The sequence below is a fragment of the Felis catus genome, chromosome C1, assembly GCF_018350175.1.
Source record: "Felis catus isolate Fca126 chromosome C1, F.catus_Fca126_mat1.0, whole genome shotgun sequence".
In the NCBI taxonomy this organism is placed as follows: domain Eukaryota; kingdom Metazoa; phylum Chordata; class Mammalia; order Carnivora; family Felidae; genus Felis; species Felis catus.
In genome coordinates this window covers 142,576,213-142,600,738 of record NC_058375.1, presented here as the reverse complement: position 1 = coordinate 142,600,738, position 24,526 = coordinate 142,576,213, and the positions used below count along the sequence as shown (strand labels likewise).

General features: G+C 36.2%; 1 protein-coding gene and 1 long non-coding RNA gene across 6 annotated transcripts in view; one reads left to right on the top strand and one right to left on the bottom strand.

The window, feature by feature from the left end:
* Window positions 1-24,526, top strand: part of STAM2 (signal transducing adaptor molecule 2) — a 51,855-nt gene that overhangs the window by 23,372 nt on the left and 3,957 nt on the right. For 3 of the 4 annotated variants that reach the window (XM_003990764.5, XM_006935283.4, XM_019838115.3), the window contains 9 exons: window positions 785-931; window positions 3,085-3,154; window positions 3,748-3,934; window positions 13,117-13,211; window positions 15,784-15,866; window positions 16,007-16,094; window positions 17,106-17,160; window positions 21,070-21,223; window positions 23,853-24,022. In XM_003990764.5, coding sequence (XP_003990813.1) covers window positions 785-931; window positions 3,085-3,154; window positions 3,748-3,934; window positions 13,117-13,211; window positions 15,784-15,866; window positions 16,007-16,094; window positions 17,106-17,160; window positions 21,070-21,223; window positions 23,853-24,022 — 1,049 coding nt within the window. The remainder of the gene's footprint in view (window positions 1-784; window positions 932-3,084; window positions 3,155-3,747; window positions 3,935-13,116; window positions 13,212-15,783; window positions 15,867-16,006; window positions 16,095-17,105; window positions 17,161-21,069; window positions 21,224-23,852; window positions 24,023-24,526) is intronic. The other variant, XM_006935282.4, reaches the window with a different exon arrangement.
* Window positions 17,300-23,853, bottom strand: LOC109502694. 2 transcript variants are annotated; one of them, XR_002161456.2, is made up of 3 exons: window positions 21,895-23,853; window positions 19,057-19,277; window positions 17,300-17,761 (listed from the first exon to the last, which is right to left on the bottom strand). It is a non-coding gene; the product is annotated as an uncharacterized LOC109502694 (long non-coding RNA). The 2 variants fall into 2 exon arrangements; XR_006583201.1 differs by lacking the exon at window positions 17,300-17,761 and adding an exon at window positions 18,728-18,784.

Sequence of the window (24,526 nt, the reverse complement as noted above, 5' to 3'; positions counted from 1 at the left end):
CTTGATGTTTTCATTTGAAGCACCAAAACCTGTTTTTCTTCCCAAAACATATATACTAGTGATAATAGCTCTTCTTTATTGAGAGTTAGTAAGCAGTCACTGCTCTAAGAATTTTACATATACTATCTTGTTTAATGCTCTTAATAACTTTTAGAAGTTAGAGTCTCTTGTCATTCCTTTTTTATCAATACAGAAACTGAGCCTTAGAGAGAAGTTGAGTAACTTGTCCTAGGTCATGTGACTAGTAAGTAGCACAGCTGAGGTTCAGATCTAGGTTTCCGTACCTTCAAAGTCCAAACTACCATTATCCTGTCCAGATTCACATTAGAGATAACAAGCAAAGGGGGTCTTTACTTTAGAGCAGGGCCGGGACGGGGGGTGGGGGGTGTTTTCACAATAGGGTTTGTTATTGATATCCTTGGGATAGAAACTCTGAAGCACCGTTCTCTCGCTATTAGTAAAATTCCAGAATTTTAGTTTGGTTGATATAAAAAGCTTAGTCTAATGTTGAGCATATTAAGAAAACAAGAAATAACCTCTGAATATAAAAAATCTGTTGTCATTATAGTAAGAGTTAGAAATTGATGTTTAAAAGGTAATTTTACAAGAAATAACTCTATCTTAAAGCAAAAATAGGCATTTACCAAGTACTCATGTAGGCTGAGGATTGCTGGACTTTCGTTGATGTTTAATTTTGGTGGTAATTCTCTTTGTTAAATGTTTCAAGTTCTTTAACCATTACTTAACCATAGTTTTATTTCTTTCTTTGCATTGCACTTAATAGGCTCATCCTAAAGTGTGTGAAAAACTGAAATCTTTAATGGTGGAGTGGTCAGAAGAATTTCAGAAGGATCCTCAGTTTAGTCTAATATCTGCAACTATTAAATCTATGAAAGAAGAAGGAATTACTTTTCCTCCAGCAGGTTCTCAGGTAAGAGATTCACTTACACCCATGGTTGATCTTATACTATTTTGAAGGTACGTATCATATAAAGGCTGGACAAAGTCTGTCTTAATCATCATTTCCCACCTCCACTCTCCAGGTGCCTATCTGAAATAGCGCCTTATATTAGTAGATGTTCTAATTGTTGAGTGAATTTCTTTTTTTGTTTTAAGTTTATTATTTTGAGAGAGAGGGAAAGAGAGAATCCCAAGCAGGCTTATCACTGGCAGTACAGAGCTCAGTGTGGGGTCAAACTCATAAACCGTGAGATCATGACCTGATCTGAAACCATGACCCAGCTGCTTAACAGACTGAGCCATCTAGGCGCCCTCTTGAGTGAATGTCTTATACTTATCAGAACTTTGGAAAGTGAATCAGCCATAAATAATCTGTTTAATGCTACTCTAAGTCTAGAGTCATGCAAAAGGCATATATGTATGAGGGAGCCCTTATGTTTAAGAAATTTATAGTAAAGTTGGATTGTTATAGACGGGTGAAAAATAACTAAATTATAAGTGACACATATGGATGAGGGATGGGTAGGATGGGTAACAAAGACAGGATGCCAGGAGAGAAAGGTAACTACAGACTGGGATGGTAAAGAGGTAGAATTTTTAGACTGGAATGCATTTCAGTATGTAGACAGGAGAGGAGATCCTACTGGGGGAAGAATGATACAAACAAGTTTATGGAATTGAGAAAGCTCAACACCAATTTTTTGAAGAGTGAATATGCCTGCAGGGAATGGTTTACAAATAGATAAGGGGAACTATAAGACTAGAAATTTATTTGAGGAGATGGGAAGATAGCTTTAGTAGGACAGGGGTGAAGGTCAGGATAATAAGCCACAGAGTGGGCTAAGTGTGTGAGAAAAACACTATCTTAAGTTTTGCTTCCGTGCTTCTTTCCTTCCAGTTAATATTGGGATATGGACTAGGGAAAGAAACTAAGAGAAGTACTGTATATTTTATTTTTCTTTGGACTGTAGACTACACAGTCAAAAAGAATCTTTATAGCTGAGCAGAACTAAGGGTTCAAGGGAGAATTTGGGGACAAAAACCTTATAAGTAATAAAAGCAAGCATTTTTCTGCTTTGTCCTTTCTGCATGTCATTATAAACCTGTGTGTGTGTTTTTTTAAATATGAAACTTATTGTCAAATTGGTTTCCATACAACACCCAGTGCTCATCCCAACAGGTGCCCTCCTCAATGCCCATCACCCACTTTCCCCTCCCTCCCACCCCCATCAACCCTCAGTTCTCAGTCTTTAGGAGAGTCTCTTATGGTAAAAACCTGTGTTTAACGAACTGGTTGATGGTTCAGGATCCTGGACATCTCTGTCTTCCATGGCTTTAATGTTGTTTTTAATTTATTTTTTATTTTTTATTTTTGAAAATTGTTTTTGTGAGACAGAGGCAGCCTGAGCAGGGAAAAGGCAGAGAGAGAGAGAGAGAGAGAGAGAGAGAGAGAGAGAGAGAGAGAGAGAATCCGAAGCAGGCTCCAGGCTCTGAGCTGTCAGCACAGAGCCCAGCATGGGGCTCGAACTCATGAACCGTGAGATGATGACCTGAGCTGAAGTCAGAACTCAACTGAGTGAGCCACATAGGCACCCCTGTCTTCCATGCCTTTAAATTTAAGCATGAGCCTCCTAATTCTGATGTGCCTGAGGTGCCACCATGATTCAAGTACAATGGTACTAAAAGAGCTTAATAAGTATTCCTAGAACCGCACCTATTGTCTCCATCCACCCTCTTCTTTTCAGTAATTATTATGGCTTCTTGCTGCCTCTCCTAGACTTCAGTGTCCCTCACTGAATAAAATACCTTGGACAGTTGAGGTTAGGAAAGTCCAATTGGGAAAGATTTGTGTTTAAGTATTTTCTGTATGCCATGATCTGTGTCATATACTAAGATTTATGCAAAATGTAAGCCAGTTTGTGCCTTGTGAGTTTATTATGTTTTCTTGAAAACCATCGTATTTTATTTTAGTATTTGAAAACTGCTACTTTAAATTTTTACAAAGAACTTCACTTTTAGAAGAAACTCTTGTCAGCTTTTTAAAAATTAACATGTGCGAGTAATTATAGAGCTTGTGTTTTCTTTGAAACAGTAGTTGTGTTCATTTTACTCATACATTTACAGACTGTCTCAGCTGCTGCCAAGAATGGTACATCATCGAACAAAAACAAAGAAGATGAAGACATAGCTAAAGGTAAATGCTCAAGCGTGTATAATTTAATATTGCTTAAAACATCCTTGCCAGAACAATTTATTTAAATAAAAATTATAATCAAACTGGGTATGCTTTTACTATTTTGCCTCATATCTAGTAGGGTCTGAAAAGTAAGGAAAACAATTAACATGATACAAGAATGATTTAATTCATAATCCTTGTCAATAATACGTATTTAATGTCTTACCTTTGGAGAGATTTCATTTCACCTTTTCTTTAATGCCAAAGTTATGAGTCAAGCACAGAAATATGTTCACGGCTTGTCCTATATGGAAAGCTACCCATATTATAATGTCACAATCTGTTTGCTATAAAAATAATAGCTGCTGTATATGACAGACTGTGATAATAAGGAATGAGCAAAAACTTTATTTTAAAAAATGTCATGATTCTCTGCCCTGTCCTCCCACACTCCAAAAAAGTTAACTGTTTAGCATTTAATTGGACAAATAAAATACTCAACTTGATTTATTCTTATTAAGTATTACATTAAAAGTATTTCTTTTTTGCTTTAAAAAAATCAGAATTAATTTTGGCTATCTTGTTTTTTGCATTTTAATTTTTCAAATTAGCTATTGAATTATCATTACAAGAGCAGAAGCAGCAGCACACAGAAACGAAATCCTTATATCCATCTGCAGAAATTCAGTTAAATAATAAAGTTGCAAGGAAAGTGAGAGCTTTATACGATTTTGAAGCCGTTGAGGACAATGAACTTACTTTTAAACACGGTGAAATTATTATTGTTTTGGATGACAGGTAAGTTTTCTATCTTAATTTCTGGAATATTTTGAAGTTATTAAGTATAATATTCTTAATTTAGAATATGGATATTAAGGTCTTTGACTTAGTATATTTAAATCATAATAGAGCCTTTTCATACCTTAATTTTTTTCTAAAATAAAATTTAATCAGGGATGCATGGATGGCTCAGTTGGTTAAGTGTCTGACTCTTGAGCTCAGCTCAGGTCATGATCTCATGCTTCGTGACATCAAGCCCTGTATCGGGCTCTGTGCTGACAGCGTGGAGCCTGCTTGGGATTCTCTCTCCCTCTCTGTCGGCTCCTGCCCTGCTTATGCTCTTTCTCTCTCTCTCTCTCTCAAAATAAATAAATTAAAAAATAAAAATAAAAGTTAGTTAGACTAGGTAATGTGAGTTTGTTATTGTTTTGTTAAATTTGGTAGTATTCTCTATATCTTGGATAAAAGATGTATTAAATAATGTTACTTATCACAATTGTGAAGCATAAATATTTGGTCCTCTGAATCCATTTGCACTGGGAGTTGTGTATATCAAAAAAAACTGGTAAAAAAATTCAGGAAGAAATACAGCTATATTATCTTTGGTAAAAGCAACCAAAAGCTATGCTCAGGTCTTCTCTAATTCTAAATCTGCTACTGTACCCTCCCTCACAATTACTCTATCACTTAAAGTTGCAGTAAAGAATATATCTGTTGTACGCCTAAGCTAATATAGTATTGTATGTCAGCTACACTTCAACTTCTAAAAAAGGGTAGATCATGGGGCACCTGGGTGGCTCAGTTGGTTAAGCATCTGACTTCGGCTCAGGTCATGATCTCACGGTTTGTAGGTTCAAGCCCCGCGTCAGGCTCTGTGCTGATAGTTCAGAGCCTGGAGCCTGCTTCATATTCTGTATCTCCTTCTTTCTCTGTTCCTCCTCCTCTCACACTCTGTCTCTCTCTCTCTTTCTCTCTCTCTCAAAAATAAATAAACTTAAAATAAATAAATGTATGTAGGTAGGTAGGTAGGTAGGTAGGTCTGTCTCTATTGGGCCTAATTCTGTTTTTTACTTTGCCTTTAAAAGAAGATGAGGGGCGCCTGGGTGGCTCAGTTGGTTGAGCGTCCGACTTTGGCTCAGGTCATGATCTCACGGTTCAGGAGTTTGAGCCCCACGTTGGGCTCTGTGCTGTCAGCTCGGAGCCTGGAGCCTGCTTTGGGTTCTTTGTCTCCTTCTCTCTCTGCCCCTCTGCCGCTTGTGCTCTGTCTCTCTGTCTTAAAAATAAATAAACGTAAAAAAAAATGTTGATGAAATTTAGTAAAAGGGTGGACATATAGCTTATTACTGGGAACAGAGATTGCAGATGCATTTGGTATCCATTACAAATAACTTAGTAAGGATATTTAGTCTGGTGCGTTTTTAAATGAGTATATACACAAAATAGTGTTACTTTGCTGCAGTAAATAGTTATTGAAAAAGTATTATGTAATAGGGTGAGGATGTGGGGTGCCTGGGTAGCTCAGTTGGCTGAGCGTCTGACTTTGGCTCAGGTCATGATTTTGCAGTTTGTGGGTTCGAGCCCCGCGTCAGGCTCTGTGCTGACATCTCAGAGCCTGGAGCCTGCTTGAGATTCTGTGTCTCCCTCTCTCTCTGCCCTTCCCCTGCTCATGCTGTGTCTCTCCCTCTCTCTCAAAAATAAACATAAAAAAATAGGGCGAGGATGCGGAGAAAGAAGATCTCTTTTGCGTTGTTGGTGGCAATGCAAGCTGGTGCAGCCACTCTGGAAAACAGTATGGAGGTTCCTCAAAAAACTAAAAATAGAACTACCCTATGACCCAGAAATTGCACTAAATTGCATTTATCCACGGGATACAGGTGTGCTGTTTCAAAGGGACACATGCACTCCCATGTTTATAACAGCACTACCAACAATAGCCAAAGTATAGAAAGAACCCAAATGTCCGTTGATGGATGAATGAATAAAGAAGTGGTATATATATATATACAATGGAGTATTACTTGGCAATCAAAAAGAATGAAATCTTGCCATTTGCAACTACGTGGATGGAACTGGAGGGTATTATGCTAAGTGAAATTAGTCAGAGAAAGACAAAAGTCATACGACTTCACTCATATGAGGACTTTAAGAGACAAAACAGATGAACATAAGGAAAGGGAAACAAAAATAATATAAAAACAGGGAGGGGGACAAAACAGAAGAGACTCATAAATATGGAGAACAAACTGAGGGTTACTAGAGGGGTTGTGGGAGGGGGTATGGGCTAAATGGGTAAGGGGCACTAAGGAATCTACTCCTGGAATCACTGTTGCACTATATGCTAACTAATTTGGATGTAAATTTTAAAAAATAATAAGATAAAAAAATTTTTTTTAAAAAGTTGATGAAATTTAGTAAGGGTGGACATAATATCTTAATACTGTGAACAGAGATTGTAGATGCATTTGGTATCCATTACAAATAATTTAGTAAGGGTATTTAGTCTGGTGCATTTTTAAATGAGTATATACACAAAATAGTGTTACTTTGCTGCAGTAAATAGTTATTGAAAAAGTATTATGTACTAGGCTCTGTTTATATAAAAATGAATGAGGATGCGGTTCTGTCTTATAAAATCTAAAGTAAGGGAGTTGAAATTTCTATACAGGTATTAGTATGGAATGCAGACTGTGAATGCCATAAAAGAGGCAATGTTGGGGTCCAGAAGAGACCAGATTTGTACTGGTTGCAAGCATCTGGGAAAGAAAGCTTAAGCTGAGAGTTCATTTCAGGTGAACTTTGGTTTTGATGGGATAGGAAAAATTTTGCAAGAAATTGAGAGTAGGAAAAGGAAGGTCTCTTAGGTGATCAAGAAAATAATCTTTTTGTTTTAAGAATTTTTTTTTTTTAATTTTTTTTTTTTTTTTAACGTTTATTTATTTTTGAGACAGAGACAGAGCATGAACGGGGAAGGGTCAGAGAGAGAGGGAGACACAGAATTGGAAGCGGGCTCCAGGCTCTGAGCCATCAACCCAGAGCCCGACGCGGGGCTCGAACTCACAGACCGTGAGATCGTGACCTGAGCCGAAGTCAGACACTCAACCGACTGAGCCACCCAGGCGCCCCAAGAATTTTTTTTTTTTTTAAGTCATTGAGAATGGAACACATGACTCCTGAATGAGAGTAAATAAATATTGGTGCTCCTGGGTGGCTCAGTTGGTTGAGCATCAGACTTTGGCTCAGGTCATGATTTCGCGGTTCGTGGGTTCGAGCCCTGCATCAGGCTCTGTGCTGACAGCTCAGAACTTGGAGCCTGCTTCAGGTTCTGTGTCTCCCTGTCTCTCCGCCCCTCCCCTGCTCATGCTCTGTTTCTTTTTCTCTCAAAAATAAATAAACGGGCATGTGGGTGGCTCAGTCGGTTAAGCGTCCAACTTTGTCTCAAGTCATGACCTCACAGTTTGTGAGTTTGAGCCCTGCGTCGGTATCTGTGCTGACAGCTCGGAGCCTGGAGCCTGTTTTGGATTCTGTGTCTCCCTCTCTCTCTGCTCCTTCCCTGCTCATTCTGTCTCCCTCTCTAAAGAAATATGTAAATAAACATTAAAAAAAAAGAAGACGACGACTAAGTAGTGTGGGCTCTGAACACTGACAGTCTGAAATGTCAGGCTTCTTAGTGTAATTTTAGTTAGAATATTTACAAAGGAACTTAAGTTTATACTTTAAATACTGTTATGCAACTAGAAAATTAAAGACATTTATAAAATAAATGGAAAAAAAACTATAAAATGAGTAGTTTTTGCTCTAAGATTCAAATTTTGAGTATTTGATCTAGTGAGAATATTTGAAAATAAATTGCTACTTACAGGGTACTGATTAATGGCACAGATACTTTATCACTTATCTTCAGTAGGCTTCTACTACCCTGTGCTATAATAACTCAATTCTCTGACTTTTTCTTTTGTAATTGTCATGAATCCTTCATGCATACTGTATCCCTTGACATCATTTGGTGTTCACGTGGCATTATACTCCTATTATAGTCTACAGGCTTGCCATGAGTAAAGGGTTATGTTGCTGTGCTGCATGTGTCTTTTCACACATGTTTAATTAGGCACAAATACATTTAACAACTTAGACTCATAAAACTATTTTCAGTGGAGACTTAACACTATAAAAAAGAACTTTTTTCTTAGTAACTTCTAAGAGACTCAACATGAATATGGTGGAATATGTAGGTTGATTACAGTCATTTGATTGGCTACCCCAATCTTAAAATTGCCATAGACCTCCTCATTAACACCTATAGGTTACATGTTATTGTTCTGGATGATGGATTATCTTTGCAAAGGTTTTTAAGCTCAAATGCAAACTTGGGTATTAAAGTTAAATGGCAAAAAATATAAAAAATTAAAAAAAGTTAAATGGCAGTCTTCAGTTGAAAGAAGTTCATCTAAATGATTCAGAATATGCCCATCTTCATTGTTTTCATATTGCTGTGGAAATGAAAGCACAAAATTAAAATTTTCACATACAGAACTTGAAGTTGCTTGAAGCTACATCATTCTTGGATTTCAGCTTAAGAAACACTGAACTAATAGAAAAGGCACACATTTCTTAAACAAAGTATACTAAAAAAGCTTTTCACTTTCTACATTTTTAGCTTTATCTCACCACTCCTTGCTGACTCTTTATGTATTATTTCAAATAATCAAGTAGAATTCTTGCATTTCCAAAAATGCCATATTGTGATTAGATCCTGTGCAGCATTGCACATTTGATTCTTTATTCCTGGAAACTCCTGTCGAAAGAGGCAGACACATTTAGAAAAGAAAAGGAAGTTTACTTGCAAGGAAGATTTGCAAGGGAGTCCAGGCTTTAGAAGGATTGGTCCCCTAAATTAAAAAATACGTATATTAAGGAAACGATCCCCACAAGATCACTAAGATTTCCAGATTCACTACTTGTATGTTTGTGTTTTTTTCACATGATTATCATATCCATAAATAGAGCATCAGTTATTTTCAGCCATTGTCATTACAAAAGACAGTAAATAAGTTGTCTTAGTTGGGAAGTCATTAGCTTAAAGGAGAGGCTCAGGTTTTCATTTTTTGAGACCTAAAATGAGCCAGGATAACTTTGTTTTTTGTTAGTGTGCAGTTTTCTGTTTCTTTGTGTTTTTATTTTCTTGCTTATTCATAATGGTAATAGAGAATGTCATTTTTATTTCCATAACCCTAATTTCATTTTCTTCCTGGTACTGCCTGCTTAATCTTCAAAACCCATGTAGATTTTATATCTTCTTAGAAGCCTTTAAATCTTCTCTGCTGTTAGTTTCCGGTAGTTAGAAATAGTTTCTCTTTGCTGCTATACATCCCTGAGCATAGTGGCATTTTTCATACTATACTGCAGTCACTGCTCCACATGTCTGTCCTGCTACATGAGTTGATTTTGAGAGGAAGGGAGAAGGAGAAAACAAATCCTACAAAGTAAAGCAAGGTAACATGTTCTTAACTCGTATGAGAGGGTTGAAAAATACTGCACTAGCACTAGATTTTCGTTCTTGAGGGCAGAAACCCTATCTCCATTAGCTTTGTAACTTCATTGCTTAGTCTAATGTCACTTGTCCTCTCTTTGGTAGTCTTTTCTAAGTGTTAGCTGAATGATCAGTTCATTGACAGTGAAGTTTCTGTGTTTATCATTTTTCACTCAGCTGTGATTTATTTTTACTTAATATAAAAAAAAGCTAAATATAAATGCTGTGTTTAATGATCAGTTTGTGTAAAATTACTGTGCTGAATTGCCTTAATTTAGAAATTTAAAAATTGAACAGTATTTTGTATCATTAACATTCCAAAGAATCAACTCATTGTCAGTGGAGAGAATGTAGAGCTGGGTTAGGGCTAGGAAGGAGTCATCATGCTTTGACATGGCATTTGGTTGTTTTGTCTGCTTTTATGTTTCATCAAGCCTGGGGAAGGCTACACATAAAATTGTTGATAAGTTCAAATCTGTGTCCATTTCATAGGTTTGAAGTTTCTGGTTTTATATAAAAATTGCTCTGAGTTCAGCTGTCCTTTTTAAAATGGAAGGTTTAATTTAAAAAAGCATGTGTGTCAGAGAGAATTTCTCATTCTAAATAGACATCAGCAGACATCATATATTACAATTGTCAATACATCAATTATTTTCTGGTTTTAAACATTTGGATGATACATAGCTTGCATCTTCATGGTACTTTTTTTTTTAAGTTTATTTATTTATTTTGAGAGAGAGAGAGAGAGCACAAGCAGGGGAGGGGCAGAAAGGGGGAAACAGAGAATCTCAAGCAGGCTCCTGTCAGTGTGGAGCCCGACGTAGGGCTCGAACCCATGAACCGCGAGATCATAACCTGAGCCAAGATCAGGAGTTGGATGCCCAACTGTTTGAGCCACCCAGGAGTTCACTTTGTGGTACTTTTTAAGTCAAATTATGTTTCAGAATCGTAGAAGTTAATTCATCCTGAAATTTCATTTTTAAGAATGTCTGCTCAATAAGTCAAATTTTTGGAAAGGAGTGGACAAAATTATCCTTTCTGGATTCTATGACTGTCCATATAGAAAATCCAAGAGAATCGATGGACAAACCATTAAAATTGGTAAGAGTTCATGGTTGTCGGATACAAGCTCAACATACAGAAATCAGTGGGTTTTAGAAAATAGAAAAAATTTTTAATCACAGCTTTTAGAAAATAGAAAAAAATTGCCATTCTCAGTAGTAATAAAAAATATAGATGATCTAGGGATAAATAAACCTAATAAAGATATATAAGGACTTTATGGAGAAAGTTATAAAATTCTTTGAAAGATATAAAGAAATATATACATATAATATGTTTATACAAATATAATGTTTTTATTTTATTTTTTATTTTTGAGAGAGAGCGCATGAGTGGAGGAAGGGCGGAGAGAGTGAAGGAAACAGAATCTGAAGCAGGCTCCAGGCTCTGAGACTGACACGGGGCGGGGCTCAAACTCACAGCCTGTGAGATTATGACCTGAGCCGAAGTCGGACGCTTAACCGACAGCCACTCTGGCACCCGTTTATATAAATATAAATGGAGAGAGATACCATGTTCATGGTGAATAAAACTTTAATGTTCTAAAGATGTCATTTTTCCCATATTAATGCATAAATTCAGTGCATTTCTAATTACTATTTTTTTTAACTTAAAAAAAAATTTTTTTTAATATTTATTTATTTTTTAGAGACAGAGCATGAACAGAGAAGGGGCAGAGAAAGAGAGGGAGACACAGAATCCAAAGCAGGCTCCAACCTCTGAGCTGTCAGCACAGAGCCCGACGTGGGGCTCAAACCCATGAACTGAGCCGAAGTCGGATGCTCAACCACCTGGGCCACTCAGTTGCCCCTTAAGTTTTTTAATGTTTATTTTATTTTTGAGAGAGAGACAGACAGAATGTTAATGGGGGAGGGGCAGAGAGAGGGAGACACAGAATCTGAAGCAGGCTCCAGGCTCAGAGCTGTCAGCACAGAGCCCAACACGGGGCTCAAACTCACAAACCATGAGATATGACCTGAGCTGAAGTTGGCGCTTAACTGGCTAAGCCACCCAGGCACCCCAGTGCATTTTTAATTAAAATCCCAACAGGACTTTTTTTTTCCCCCCAGAGAACTTGAAAACATTTTAATTTTAACATTAATATGGAAATATGAAAGTATGCAAGACAGAGTACTTTCCCTGCCAAGTATCAAGGCATATTAACAAGCTGTAGTAAATAAATATATAGACTGTTCAACAGAATGGAATCCAGATCCATCTGCTCACGAACAGATAGCAGCCTGCTTAAGATAGAATATTATAAATCAGTAGAAAAAATGATGTACTATTCAATAAATTTTTGCTGGGATTAATAGCTCTTTATACAGTACAAATAAAACTTTGATTCAGCTTCACATAGTACATACAGTTTCATTCCAAATGATTAAAGATTTACACACAGGGGAGAGATAAAAAAGAAAACCTGAAACTATTAAATATATAGGAAAACAGATTTAGAAGCTCAAGGATAGTGAAAGATTTCTTTTAAGAAAACTATAAACCGTAAGAGATTGCTAAATTTGATTACATGAAACAAAATACACCATGCGATAGAAGAAACCATAAATGTATGTTAAAAGACAAGTAACAGTTTGAGAGAAGGCATTTACATAATTCAGACAAACAGTTGCTATCCAGAATATATAAAGAACCCCTATAGATCCATAAAAACAAATAAATGGCCCAGTGGGAAAAGGAAAATGGACAGAAAACATGAATGAGCAGTTTACAGAAGAGGCAGTCTGAATGCCCAGCAACACATGCACATGCTCAGGAAGTGCAGATGAGCACAGCCATGAGATAGGGTTTCTCTCCTGTCTGATAGCAAGTGTTGCTTGGACAGTTAACACAGGTGAGGGAAAAAGACATTCTCACATGTTGCTCAGGGAAGGAGGATGGTGCATGGCTACAACCACTTTTGAGAATATTTGGCAATATTTGGTAAAATGGAAAATGTTTATATCCTTTGGCCCAGCAAGTCCATGTGTGTGAATAAGCCTAAAGAATTGTTGCTTTTGTGCACTAGAATCTAGAATGATCATCACTCCAATCTTTATAATGGTGAAAGGCTGGAAATATTGAAGTGTCCATCATTATGGAGATCAGTAAATCAAATATACTGTGTTTGTATAATGAGTCTTTAAAAGGGATAAATAAGATATGAAAATAATAAAGTGAATTGTAGAAATCTATAATGGTTAATATATCTATAGACTTTGCTATAAGTATTTGTAAACAAATAAAATATACACTTGCAGGAAGGCCACATACCAGCTTTATGGTAGCGGTTTGGCAGGTTAGATGTGGGATTGGGACTTGGGGTTATTGATAAAGAGGATTCAGTGTTACCTATAATTTTTATTATTTTTTTAAAGCCCAGATTCCGATATGATCACTTGCTAATGGTTCTAAATTTTAATATAGGAATATGGATGTTTGCTTTATTTGTGCTTTTTTGTATCTTTTATTAAGTATAAGAACTGTTTAAATATAGTTGGATATGAGGTATTATTTTCAAAATAAGCTGAATTTAATTTTTATTTTAATTCTTCTTGCCATTAATGTACTAAAATGTAGAGGAACAAATGACATTTTTGTACGGTATTTTCAGTGATGCCAATTGGTGGAAAGGAGAAAATCACAGAGGAACAGGACTCTTCCCATCTAATTTTGTAACAACTAATTTAAACATAGAGTCTGAGGCAGGTAAGTTAAGTTTTAAGGGTGAAGAGTAAATCTATTAAAGTTTTTTACACTTGAAGTTTATGGTTTAGTTTGTTTGTTTTAAGTAATTTCTACACCAAACGTGGGACTTGAACTGACAACCCTGAGATCAAGAGTCAGATGGTCTACCAACTAAGCCAGGCAGGTGCCCTGGTTCAATTTTGAATACAAAGTAGATTGGCATTTAACTCTTGTTTTAAATTATTTATAGACACTACAGTTTAGCTTACTTCTTAACAAGTTAAGGGGTTAATTTATCCCAGGTCATTTCCAAGAATTATTTTATTTTAAACCCTTTAAGAATTAATGTACATAGTTACATAGAAGGCATAAAACAATCTGTGATGACCATGTAAATATTTAAATCAGCATAATTATGGTTTAAGAGACAGTGTGTGTCAGTTCAGTGTAGAATATGGATTTTATTCATCACTGAACCATAGTACTGACGGGAGTAGGTGGCATGGTGGGGGGCTGGTTGACAAGTGCCAAGTGTGATTACAAGGGTTAGGAGTACTCCTAAGTTTTAGACTTTTCCTCACCTTGATTTGATCAGGGAACTTGGGACCTTGAAGCAATAATACAGCAGTATAATTAAGACTGTAGGTTCCTGCTTCAGATCTTCTGTCAACCATGCAGAGAAAGCTTCCATTTGTTACACAGGCAGGAAGGTGGGGGGGAACTGAATGTAAAGAACAGCTGACAGAGACAAAGACAGTGCACGAGCCGGGTAGGGGCAGAGAGAGAGACACACACACACACAATCCAAAGCAGGCTCCAGGCTCTGAGCTGTGAGTACAGAGCCTGACGCGGGGCTCGAACTCACAAACCATGAGATTATGACCTGAGCTGAAGTTGGACTCTCAACCAACTGAGCCACTCAGGCTCCTCTTGAGTACTCATTTATTAGGTATTGTACAAAGTCCTTGGCTTGCACTATTTCATTTAATCCTCACAAGTCTGTGAGATAGGTACTTTTGTTACCCCATTTTACAGATAAAGAAACCGAGGCTGAGGGTTTATGAGGTTAGTAGGTGCTAGAGCCATGATTCTAAAGTCTGCTGGTCTGCTCTTAGATGTACTTAAACTGACTTGTGGGACATGTCAGTGCTAGTCTGTATTATCAGTTTTAGGGAAAAAAATTGTGAAAGCTCTGTGCATTGTGTGTAATATCATCTTTGTATGGAGTGATGGCATTCAGTTAAAGTTGAAACATGTGAAGACTCATTTAAAGACTGAGCACTTTGCCTGTATTTGTACTTTTTATTCTTGTAAACTAAGTAGTTATGAAAATTGGAGGCACTGTTTTTAATAACTTGGTGAGACCATGCTCAGGGGATCCTACATAGAAATTTCCCGTTGGCATAGACTGGAGAGATTGAGCTGTGGTTTTAAAAGTAAAAAATACTCTGGCTTTTCAGTACATCCTCATGTTATATTGAGCTCTGCTCCTTAGGACCTGTTTGAAAGTTAGCCACATATTTGAAGTAAGCAGCTGTCAGGACTCAAAAATCCTTTGGTTATAGAGATTTTTCTTTTTTCTGGGGAGGGGGGTGGTATTTATACATTTTCTTGGAAACCTTATATACTCTTCAGAGAGAACACAGTGTCTTCAATGTGGCCTACAGAGCACAGAGATTTTTGGATTAGGGGCAAGGTAGGTTTTTATTGTAATTTTATTATCAAAATTTATTAAAATACAGTACATTATAGCAGCACTCTAGTGAACATTTAAATAGTTTTCTGGATATGTATGTTTATGAATTATCTTTTAACCTTCTCTTTATGAAAGGCGTTTTTTTTTTTTTCCTATTGCTTTAAAACTATTATCAAAGTGGGGCGCCTGGGTGTCTCAGTCAGTTGGGCGTCCGACTTCGGCTCAGGTCATGATCTTGCAGTTCACAAGTTGGAGCCCGGTGTCAGGCTCTGTGCTGACAGCTCAGAGCCTGGAGCCTGCTTTCGATTCTGTGTCTCCATCCCTCTGCCCTGCCCTGCCCCCCTCACACTCTGTCTCTCTGTCTCTCTCAAAAATAAATAAACATTAAAAAAATTTTTTTAACCTATTATCAAAGTTAGGTTTAAATTGGATATTTTTTTCTTAAGGTGAAGATGAAATCGAGTGTTTTTTTGTTCATATGGGAAATACATTTTTATAGCAAGGAAAGTGTACTGAAGGAGCTCATATATTTGACTCTAACCCTAGTGTTAAAAACACTTAGTTTTTCAGAAAATGCCTATAATGACAGTTCCCGTTAATATTGCTCACTTGTTCCACTAGAAGGTAAGTTCCATTGGGACAGAGATTCTGGTCTGTTTTATTCACTCTGTATATCCAATGCCTAGAACAGTACCTGACACATAGTAGTAAGGGCTAATAAATGTCTGTGGCATGAGTGGATGAACACATGAAATAATGTATGTTACCTATGAAATGTGATGACTGAAGAGTTCCTTTTTTTTTTTTTCTTACGGATAATCACAGGCTACTTATATATTAGTAACTAAAATACCAAAGTAAATGCTGAGGAACTTAAAGTTTACTTTGTTTCCATAGCAGCTGTGGACAAATTGAATGTAATTGATGAGGAGGAGGAGGAAATTAAGAAATCAGAGCCTGAGCCTGTTTATATAGATGAGGTAGAGTTCTTCTTTTGTTTAATAGTTAAACTATCAATACTTTAAAATCTATTATCCTTGAGAATACTTGGAAAGAGTAATTTTTATGTTCATTGAAATGAAAGCTTTTGCGTTTTTAAAGTGCCCATTTACTTTTTTAGGATAAGATGGATAGAGCCCTGCAGGTACTCCAGAGTATAGATCCAACAGATTCAAAACCAGACTCCCAAGACCTCTTGGATTTAGAAGGTACTTAATCAGTGTTAGGGATTACTTCATTGTCATTTAATATTTTAGTTGTTTATAATGTCTTAAATATCTTCTGCTTTGTGTTTGCTTCTATAAATTAGAACTCTCTCTCTGGTGGAAAACAGACCAGTATAGTAAAATAGTAAATATATGATTTGGAAGATGTTGTTACAAACCTGCCTATCCTGTTCAAGAAGGAAGTCTTTGTTTTTCTGTAAACCCACCAGGGATACTGGATGAAGAGATTTGCAATCCGAAAAAGGACAGAATTAAGAATAAGAACATATTAAATTAATTATATTAAAATTTTAGCAATTCTTATTTCTCTTTTAATTCTCTTGTATCATGATTTTAAAGGGCAAAATTATATATGGTCTGTATTAATTTTGTAATGTAGTCATTTGATGCATGCTGTGTCCTTTTAATCCCCAGAAATTTGAAACAATTAAAACAAATGTTTTTATGCCTTTTTTTAATCCTTTAATCAGAAAAATCTCTGATAAATGGATAAATCTTCTTAAATCTTTTTGTAGAATAAAGTCTAATTATAAATACAGGATACTACTCTATTCATTGTATTAGTGTTTACATTTGGAAATGCACAAAATGTTTGATTTTGAAATGGCTTAAATACATGAAAAAGTTCATATCTAATCTGTACATAATTATATATTTTACACATTGTGACTCAAGTTAATATACGTAGCTAATAATAGTTTTCCAGATTTTAAGATAACTCCAGATTTAATAGTCTGTAATGTTAGCACTTACTTGGTGGGACATGGTGGGATTTCTCTTTTGATTATGACTTTCCCTTTGGTTGTATGATATTAATATTGGTGATGAACAGTATTAAAATTAGGTCTTTCATAGTCGTTTCTCTAGCATAAATTTCATTTTCTTTGTATTATGCATGGTGTTGTATATTGGTGTGGTCCATTGTCAAAAGCTTTTGAAATTGACTTAAACTGGTTTAAGTTTCAAGATTCAAAAGTATTTTTGTATTTACAGATATCTGCCAACAGATGGGTCCAATGATAGATGAAAAACTTGAAGAGATTGATCGGTGAGATTCTTTGTTAAGGGAATAACAAGTATAATTTTCTTTTGATTACTTGTTTTTTGGCAAAATTTTAGACTGAGTTTTGTAGAACTGTTCAATCTGTTGAAATTGTTTCTCAGTTTCCAAAACTCTTACAAGTGAATAGTAAGGTGGTACTTTTTATTTTGGTAGCAGTTTTCTTCCATGGCCATATAGTATACGTAGAATTGTGGGTTCTTGCTCTTATGGTGCCAACTTTCATTTTCTTACTTGGACTGGAATTGAGGGATAATGAGGAATGAGGAATAAAAAGTGAATAGAGCACAGATTGAGAACTGGGATCTTGGGCAAGCATTGTCTTACTCTGTGATGAGAAGTAGTATTTGTAAATCTTTCAAATGAAATTTCCCTTGGGTTTGTGAAGCTAACTCCAGTCCACATACCTCTCCTCATTTTTCTCCCTTGTATTTCTGTTATCCTTTTAATCTCCTTATTCCATGTAGTCTTACTCTTCCTTAGAAACAGCAACAGCACTGAAGGATAGACTATCAGCATTTGGAACTTTTCATTGATTTTTGCCTCCTTTGGTTCCTCAGAGCTTTCTATTTGAAGTCTCAGGGAGAACCTATGGTGAATGGAAGACAAGGACAAGGCTTTAGTGTTCCATTGTCATCCCTTTCTGGAATCTGTTTATTGAACTGCAGCATAAAACTGCACAAAAAGAACAGGAACTACTTCTTATCTGCGTTTACCAGAGAAGGGTAGTAGCAGCAAGATTTTCTCTAGTCACTGAAGATTATAATCTTTCCATGAGACATTTTTTATAAATTCCTTATATCTTCTACAAAAATGAAAAATAAATACCCATCAAAAATTAATGAAATGATGGTGGTAGTTTCATCATATTTTTATTTTGGAAAAAGCATTAAATGTCTACTTAACACATCTCCTATTTTTATTTCAGTGCAAGGGTGTTAATGGTCAGTGAATAATAAAACTGGAGAGGATTAAAAAGAAAAATGTCAGGGGTGCCCAGGTGGCTCAGGGTTAAGTGTCTGCATCTTGATTTTGGCTCTGATTATGATCTCATGGTTCATGGATTTGAGTCACATGGGGCTCCGTGCTGGCGGAGCTGAGTGTGCTTGGAATTCTCTTTCCCTGCCCCTCTCCCACTTGCATGTGCTGTCTCTCAAAAATAAATTAACTTACAAAAGAAGAAAGAAAAAAGAAAAATGCCAGTATTACCTTAGGTGTGGCTAGGAGTACAATTATCATAAACCTTTCTGGACCTTAAAAATAGTCCATAATCTTTAACCCAGTAAATTGAGGCCCATACTAAGTATACAGGGACATACGCAAAGATTTAACTCTTATTCTTCACAGTATTATTGAAATTAGGTTTGTAGCAACCAAGTTGGCAGTAACTAAAATGTCTTTAAGTGTGAGATTGATTTAAAAATAATTACATCCGGGGCGCCTGGGTGGCGCAGTCGGTTAAGCGTCCGACTTCAGCCAGGTCATGATCTCGCGGTCCGTGAGTTCGAGCCCCGCGTCGGGCTCTGGGCTGATGGCTCAGAGCCTGGAGCCTGGTTCCGATTCTGTGTCTCCCTCTCTCTCTGCCCCTCCCCTGTTCACGCTCTGTCTCTCTCTGTCCCAAAAATAAATAATAAATGTTGAAAAAAAAAATTAAAAAAAAAAATTACATCCATACATTCTACAATAAAAAGCATTATCATTGGTAAATATCTATTGATTATAGAAAGATATCATACTATGTAATGAAAAAGCAGAGGATATGACAGTATACATAATCTTTTTTTTTATCGATAAAAGGAGTATTTTCAAAGGAAAAGGTCTAGCACAGTTAAAAATCAGAGCAACCATTTCTGATAGGAGTTAATTTTTTGAGTCATAGCTCACCTGTTAACCAGTTCTCTCTTCAGTTTCAGTTTCTGAGTAGTCCAGCTGGCATTTTCCTTTCCCATGGTCACTGACTACAGATGCAGCTCTTGTTCTGGAAAACGCTTGCTGTTCTTCAACAAATTTTGACTCTTTGTCAGGCATTCAAAGATGAATAAAATACTGTTTTTTCCCTTGACTGGATCACCATCAATTTGTTTTCCCTAATAAAAACAACTTTACTGCCAGAAAAAGAAATTTTACATTTCTTTTCTATCTGTAATTGTTTGGAATGAGATTTTATAGACTTTATCACACTAAGAAATTATGTCAGGCAAACATGTAAATTGACTCCAAAAAAGTTTAGATAGATTTATTGAAGAGATCCATAGTCTGAACTTAACAATATCCCAGACTATTTTAACCTTATTTCCTACTGCCCTCTAAAAATCATTTTCTACCACCGTGATCAAATTGCCCTTTTCATTCTTCCATTGTGTAACCTCACTCCTTTTGCCTGACTTGATTTGCACTGTCCCACTGATCTTAGTCTTCCTTTTTACTTGGGCCTATCCATCCTTCCTCAGGTGCCTATTTAAGTCCCAGCTTCTCATAAAGCCTTTTCAGTTTACCACAACCCAAGTTAGTCTCCTCCTCCTCCTCCTCCTCTAAACTCTTCTGTTTCCTATAATTTTATATAATTTTGCAGTCATATGCCATCTTATATTGTTTGCTATTTTCCATGTGCTTAGCCTTGTCTAATAGATTGCAGTCTCTTTGAAGGAGAGATCCACACCTTCTGCTCCATTTTCTTTGTGATAGTATAGTGTTTGGACACAGTTCAGTAAAAATTTAATTGCTTTGGGGTTATGTCTTGTATCTTTAAAGGTGATATCTGTGTTCTCCTTGGTGTTTCATCAGTATACTGGGTTATGTGGACCAAATACCCATGGTTAATTCTTAGTCACATATTTGTTAGCATGGACACTAATTTCTCATCCTTTCTGTATGGTTTACAAATGATATCTCTGAAAACAGTTTGACTTGCTGTATATAGTTACACATGGAAGACAGGAAACTGCATCTTTTTGTTTATTTCAGACATAACAGATTATAAGAGAGGAAAGATGATAAGTCTTAACATGACTCAATCCAGGTCATTTATTTGGTAGCCCTGTGTCTGGTCATCTGCCTCTGCTTCTTGTCTTTTTAGCCTCCTTGTATATATATAAAAAGAGCTATATTTAATAAATAGGCTTGTGGGTGCCACATGATGTGGCCATTTAATTCATATGAACTTGTGAGTTGCAATGGGAGTTCTTTATTACTCTCCAGGGTAACAGACAAAGTTGTACCAAGTCAGAAGGATTTGAACTAGAGTTCCTTGGGCAAATTTGAGAATGCTCTTACTTGGATTTGTTATTTACACAATAAGGTATCTGGTTTCACTCTCCTTCTCAAAAGAAACCAACAAACAAGAGTAGTAGAGACTAGTTTATATATACATTGTTTTCATTTGCATTTTCAAGGATAATTATTAGGATTTTTTCATTGGATCCATTAGTGAATATAAGCAAATGAAAATGTGTAATTTTGTTTGTGAGTGTGTTTTGATTTCAGTCATATCGTGCTTCAGAGCAGGCTCTGGACCTTGCCTGAGTACTTTCTTTTACTTAGATTTTTAATTAAAGCTTGGGCTTTTCCAAAATTGAGAAATTATTATTCTTTGTACTTGAGATTTCAAGAGAAACCTATAACATGTGAAACAGAATTGTCCTGGCACCAAAATTATGAATTGATTGCATTTTTATGAAGTGTGGAAGGGACTTTCCCTAATATTATGATGTCATATTAGCCTAGTTATTATGAGAATTCAGTAATTCCTCCTCCCATTTTTCATGATGAATATTTCATTGTATGTAAAGAACCTTTTAAAATATGAATAGAAAATGTGCTAAATTTAAAAAGTAGTTTATGTTCCTAAATACATGCTGAAAAGCATTGAAGAAAATTAAAGTGCTTTTTCTATATCAGGAAGCATTCAGAATTGTCTGAATTGAATGTAAAAGTCTTGGAAGCCCTGGAACTATATAACAGGTTGGTGAATGAAGCACCAGTATATCCAGTCTATTCAAAGCTCCATCCTCCAGCACATTACCCACCTTCATCAGCTGGGGTTCCAATGCAGGTGAGAGTATTTTTGAGCACATTTTTCAAAATGAGGAAAACAGTTTTAAGTTCAAAAAAATGTCTTAAAGCATAATATCAAAATGTCTGTGGTCCATGAATAAAATCATAAAACTCATCTTTTATAGTAAAAAATATATATATATGGGCTAAACAATTAGCGTTTGCCAGGAGAAATTAGATATTGATATTTTACAAATAATTTTAGTTCATTTTTAATGTGAACAACGAGATCGTTAAATATATGATGGGAGTTCTGGTTCTTCATTTGCTTTTGTAAATATAAAGCACAAATCCTTTATTTAAAAGTTTAAGTCCTTTGATTTAAGACAATGCTTGACCCATCACAAGTCCTCTCTATGAGATACTGATGCAGTTCCTGTTGCTCAACAAGCAAGATTTACCATTTCTTTTAAAATTTCTCTCAAGATTAGGGCGCCTGGGTGGCTCAGTCGGTTAAGCGGCCGACTTCGGCTCAGGTCATGATCTCACGGTCCGTGAGTTCGAGCCCCGCGTCAGGCTCTGTGCTGACTGCTCAGAGCCTGGAGCCTGTTTTGGATTCTGTGTCTCCCTCTCTCTCTGACCCTCCCCCGTTCATGCTCTGTCTCTCTCTGTCTCAAAAATAAATAAACGTTAAAAAAAAAAAATTCTCTCAAGGTTTATTTGACTTACATGATTAGTGGAAGGCTTATTAGTTAATGAACTTCTTTTATCCTGAGATCATGTTCTCTGTTTTTCCTTTGATGAATGACTTATATTATCAAAAATTCATGTGTGGCAAGGATATGATGCAGGCCTATAGGTGCAGGGTCCGTAAGCCATTCATGAACAGCTTCTTTTTCCAGGACTTTACATCTTGTCTGTGCTTCCTGCTGAAGTGAATACTTATATTTATAATCATTATCAAGCATTGTGAAGCCTTTTTCAAATTTTACTCAGTTAGCAATTGAATTCAGAATGAATTTGGATGAACAAAATTCATGTTAATTTATGGGAACTGATATGTAAAGGAGTGTGTGAAGGAGACACCAAGGAGAAAAGATAGAATGTGGGTGCATAATCTAGATGACTTGACATGACATAATTAAGTAAAAAAGAATGGTTACTATGGTAACTGTCACATCAGACAAGATGCATTTATCAAATATGCCATGTCCCAAACTTTGGAAAATGGTGAAAGGATCATTATATGTGAGGGTAGAAAGGATTTCTGGGTGCAAAAGACAGCTGGAGTTTATTCAGTAGTGCTTCTGTTTTCAACGAGTTAATTTGCTGCTCCTGTGAAAGTGGAACAAAAAAGAAGTGTCTCCACCATTGTATGATGGAACTGTGTTTTATTTGCTTCTTTGTGTGTCTATAAAGGGTTATTTGTCATTCTTGTATCAGGTTTCTGTGTTTAGTTGCATACTACTTACAATCTGTGTTTTGCTAATAAGCACAACTCAGGGTTTTAAAAAGTTAAGCTTTCTGTCTCTCTGATTTTTCACATAACTTCTTTATATACTATTTATGTATAATAGCATTTAAACGATTCAAAGTTCCTATTCTAATTAGAAGAAAATTCCATAGTAAAAAAGTTGGAGTAACACACCATTAGTTGAATCTGTAAAGGCTACTCAGGAACCCTACACTGCAGCAGAGGTCAGTTCCCAGCTTATTGTCAGTGGATTGTTACATGTTGACAAAGGAAGCGGTATGATTGCAACTACATTAAAGTTGATTTGGCACTTCTAGCATGCTGTTTTCATGTCAGCGGGCTTTACAAATAGCTTTGTTTATTATGTGCAGTTCAAACTGCCTCCAGAAATCCCCATAACTGTGTAAGTGAACTAAAAAGTTATATGTAGATAAAAAAGAAAACAAAAAACAAATAGCTTTGTTTAAAATTCGAGTGATGATAATCACTGTCTAATATTTATTTATTAAGTGTGTGCATTGTTTTGAATGCTATATTTGGTAGGCAGGTCCTTAAAGGAGATACTACCCTGAAAGTTAGGTAGGGCACATGAAATATCCAAAGAGACTTAGACCATTTTGCTATTTCCTGAGGGAGGATACATCTTCTCCTTTACCTAAAAATCATCTTTGCTTTTGTCCTATTTGTTGTAAAGGCAGAAAATAAAGGAGATGTTACTAGAGAGCATCTGCGCCCTGCCCTGATACCATTTATTCTTCTCCTCTCAAGTTTCATTCTTAGGAAGGAGTTGAATAAGTCATCCTGGGATGAGGGTGAAGTTCACCATTTGGATGGTGACTTGAAGTGATGATGGGCTGCCCTTCGAGGAGTGTATAGTTTCCTGTGGCTCTGCAGCAAGGCAGGTCACTGAGCAATAGGCAACCCGGATGGACTCCAGCCTGCTGCTGAAAAATATGCCACCTCCTTTCCTTTCAACCTCCCGCAGAATAAAAGAACAACCAAATAAATCACAAATTTCCACAGATTTGGCACTGTAATTTCGAAGCTGTCTACTTTTTGTACTAGGGTAGATAGATTGGTAGAACCAGATTTTAGAATTTTAGATTTTGTAGGTAGAACTACATTTTATTTCATTTAAGTTTTTTAAAGTTTTAAATATGTTAGGCAGATGTTTGGGAAATCAGTGAGTCAACTTTTTCTCTTTGGTTAATAGACATACCCAGTTCAATCGCATGGTGGAAACTATATGGGTCAAAGCCTTCACCAAGTCACTGTGGCCCAAAGCTACAGCCTAGGACCAGATCAGATTGGTCCACTGAGATCTCTGCCTCCAAATGTAAATTCCTCAGTGACAACACAGCCTGCACAGACTCCATATTTAAGGTAAGTTTTGGGGAGCTGTGTTATTTTGTAATTACATACATTAAGGTTTCACACACTTTCATAATGAGAATAAATTGACCTCTTTATAATAATAATAATTGAGATGAAGTTACAGAACTTCCCATTCATAAACCCATGAAGTCAGAATGGTGCTGCTCTTAGCTTTGATACCTCTACTAAAATGGTACTCCAAACATGGCCTAAAGTCTGGTTCCCTGGGACAAAATAAAGATAACTGTCCCTTACAGGGACCAAGCCCATGATACACTCAGCACTATGCTGTAATCAGCCTCGTAAAGTAGTCCCAGGCATATTGATTTGCATGCATTCCTGAATATCAGAAAACTTTGACTCCCAAGTGTGTGTAAGCTGTGGAATTTGTGGTCTGATTTTTTTATACTAACACTTCTGTTTTGAAAATCATATTTAAATTATTGCCTTCTATTAACTTTGCTTAGCAATACAAAATGTTCATTCAATACAGTCATGGGTAGATGATCTCTA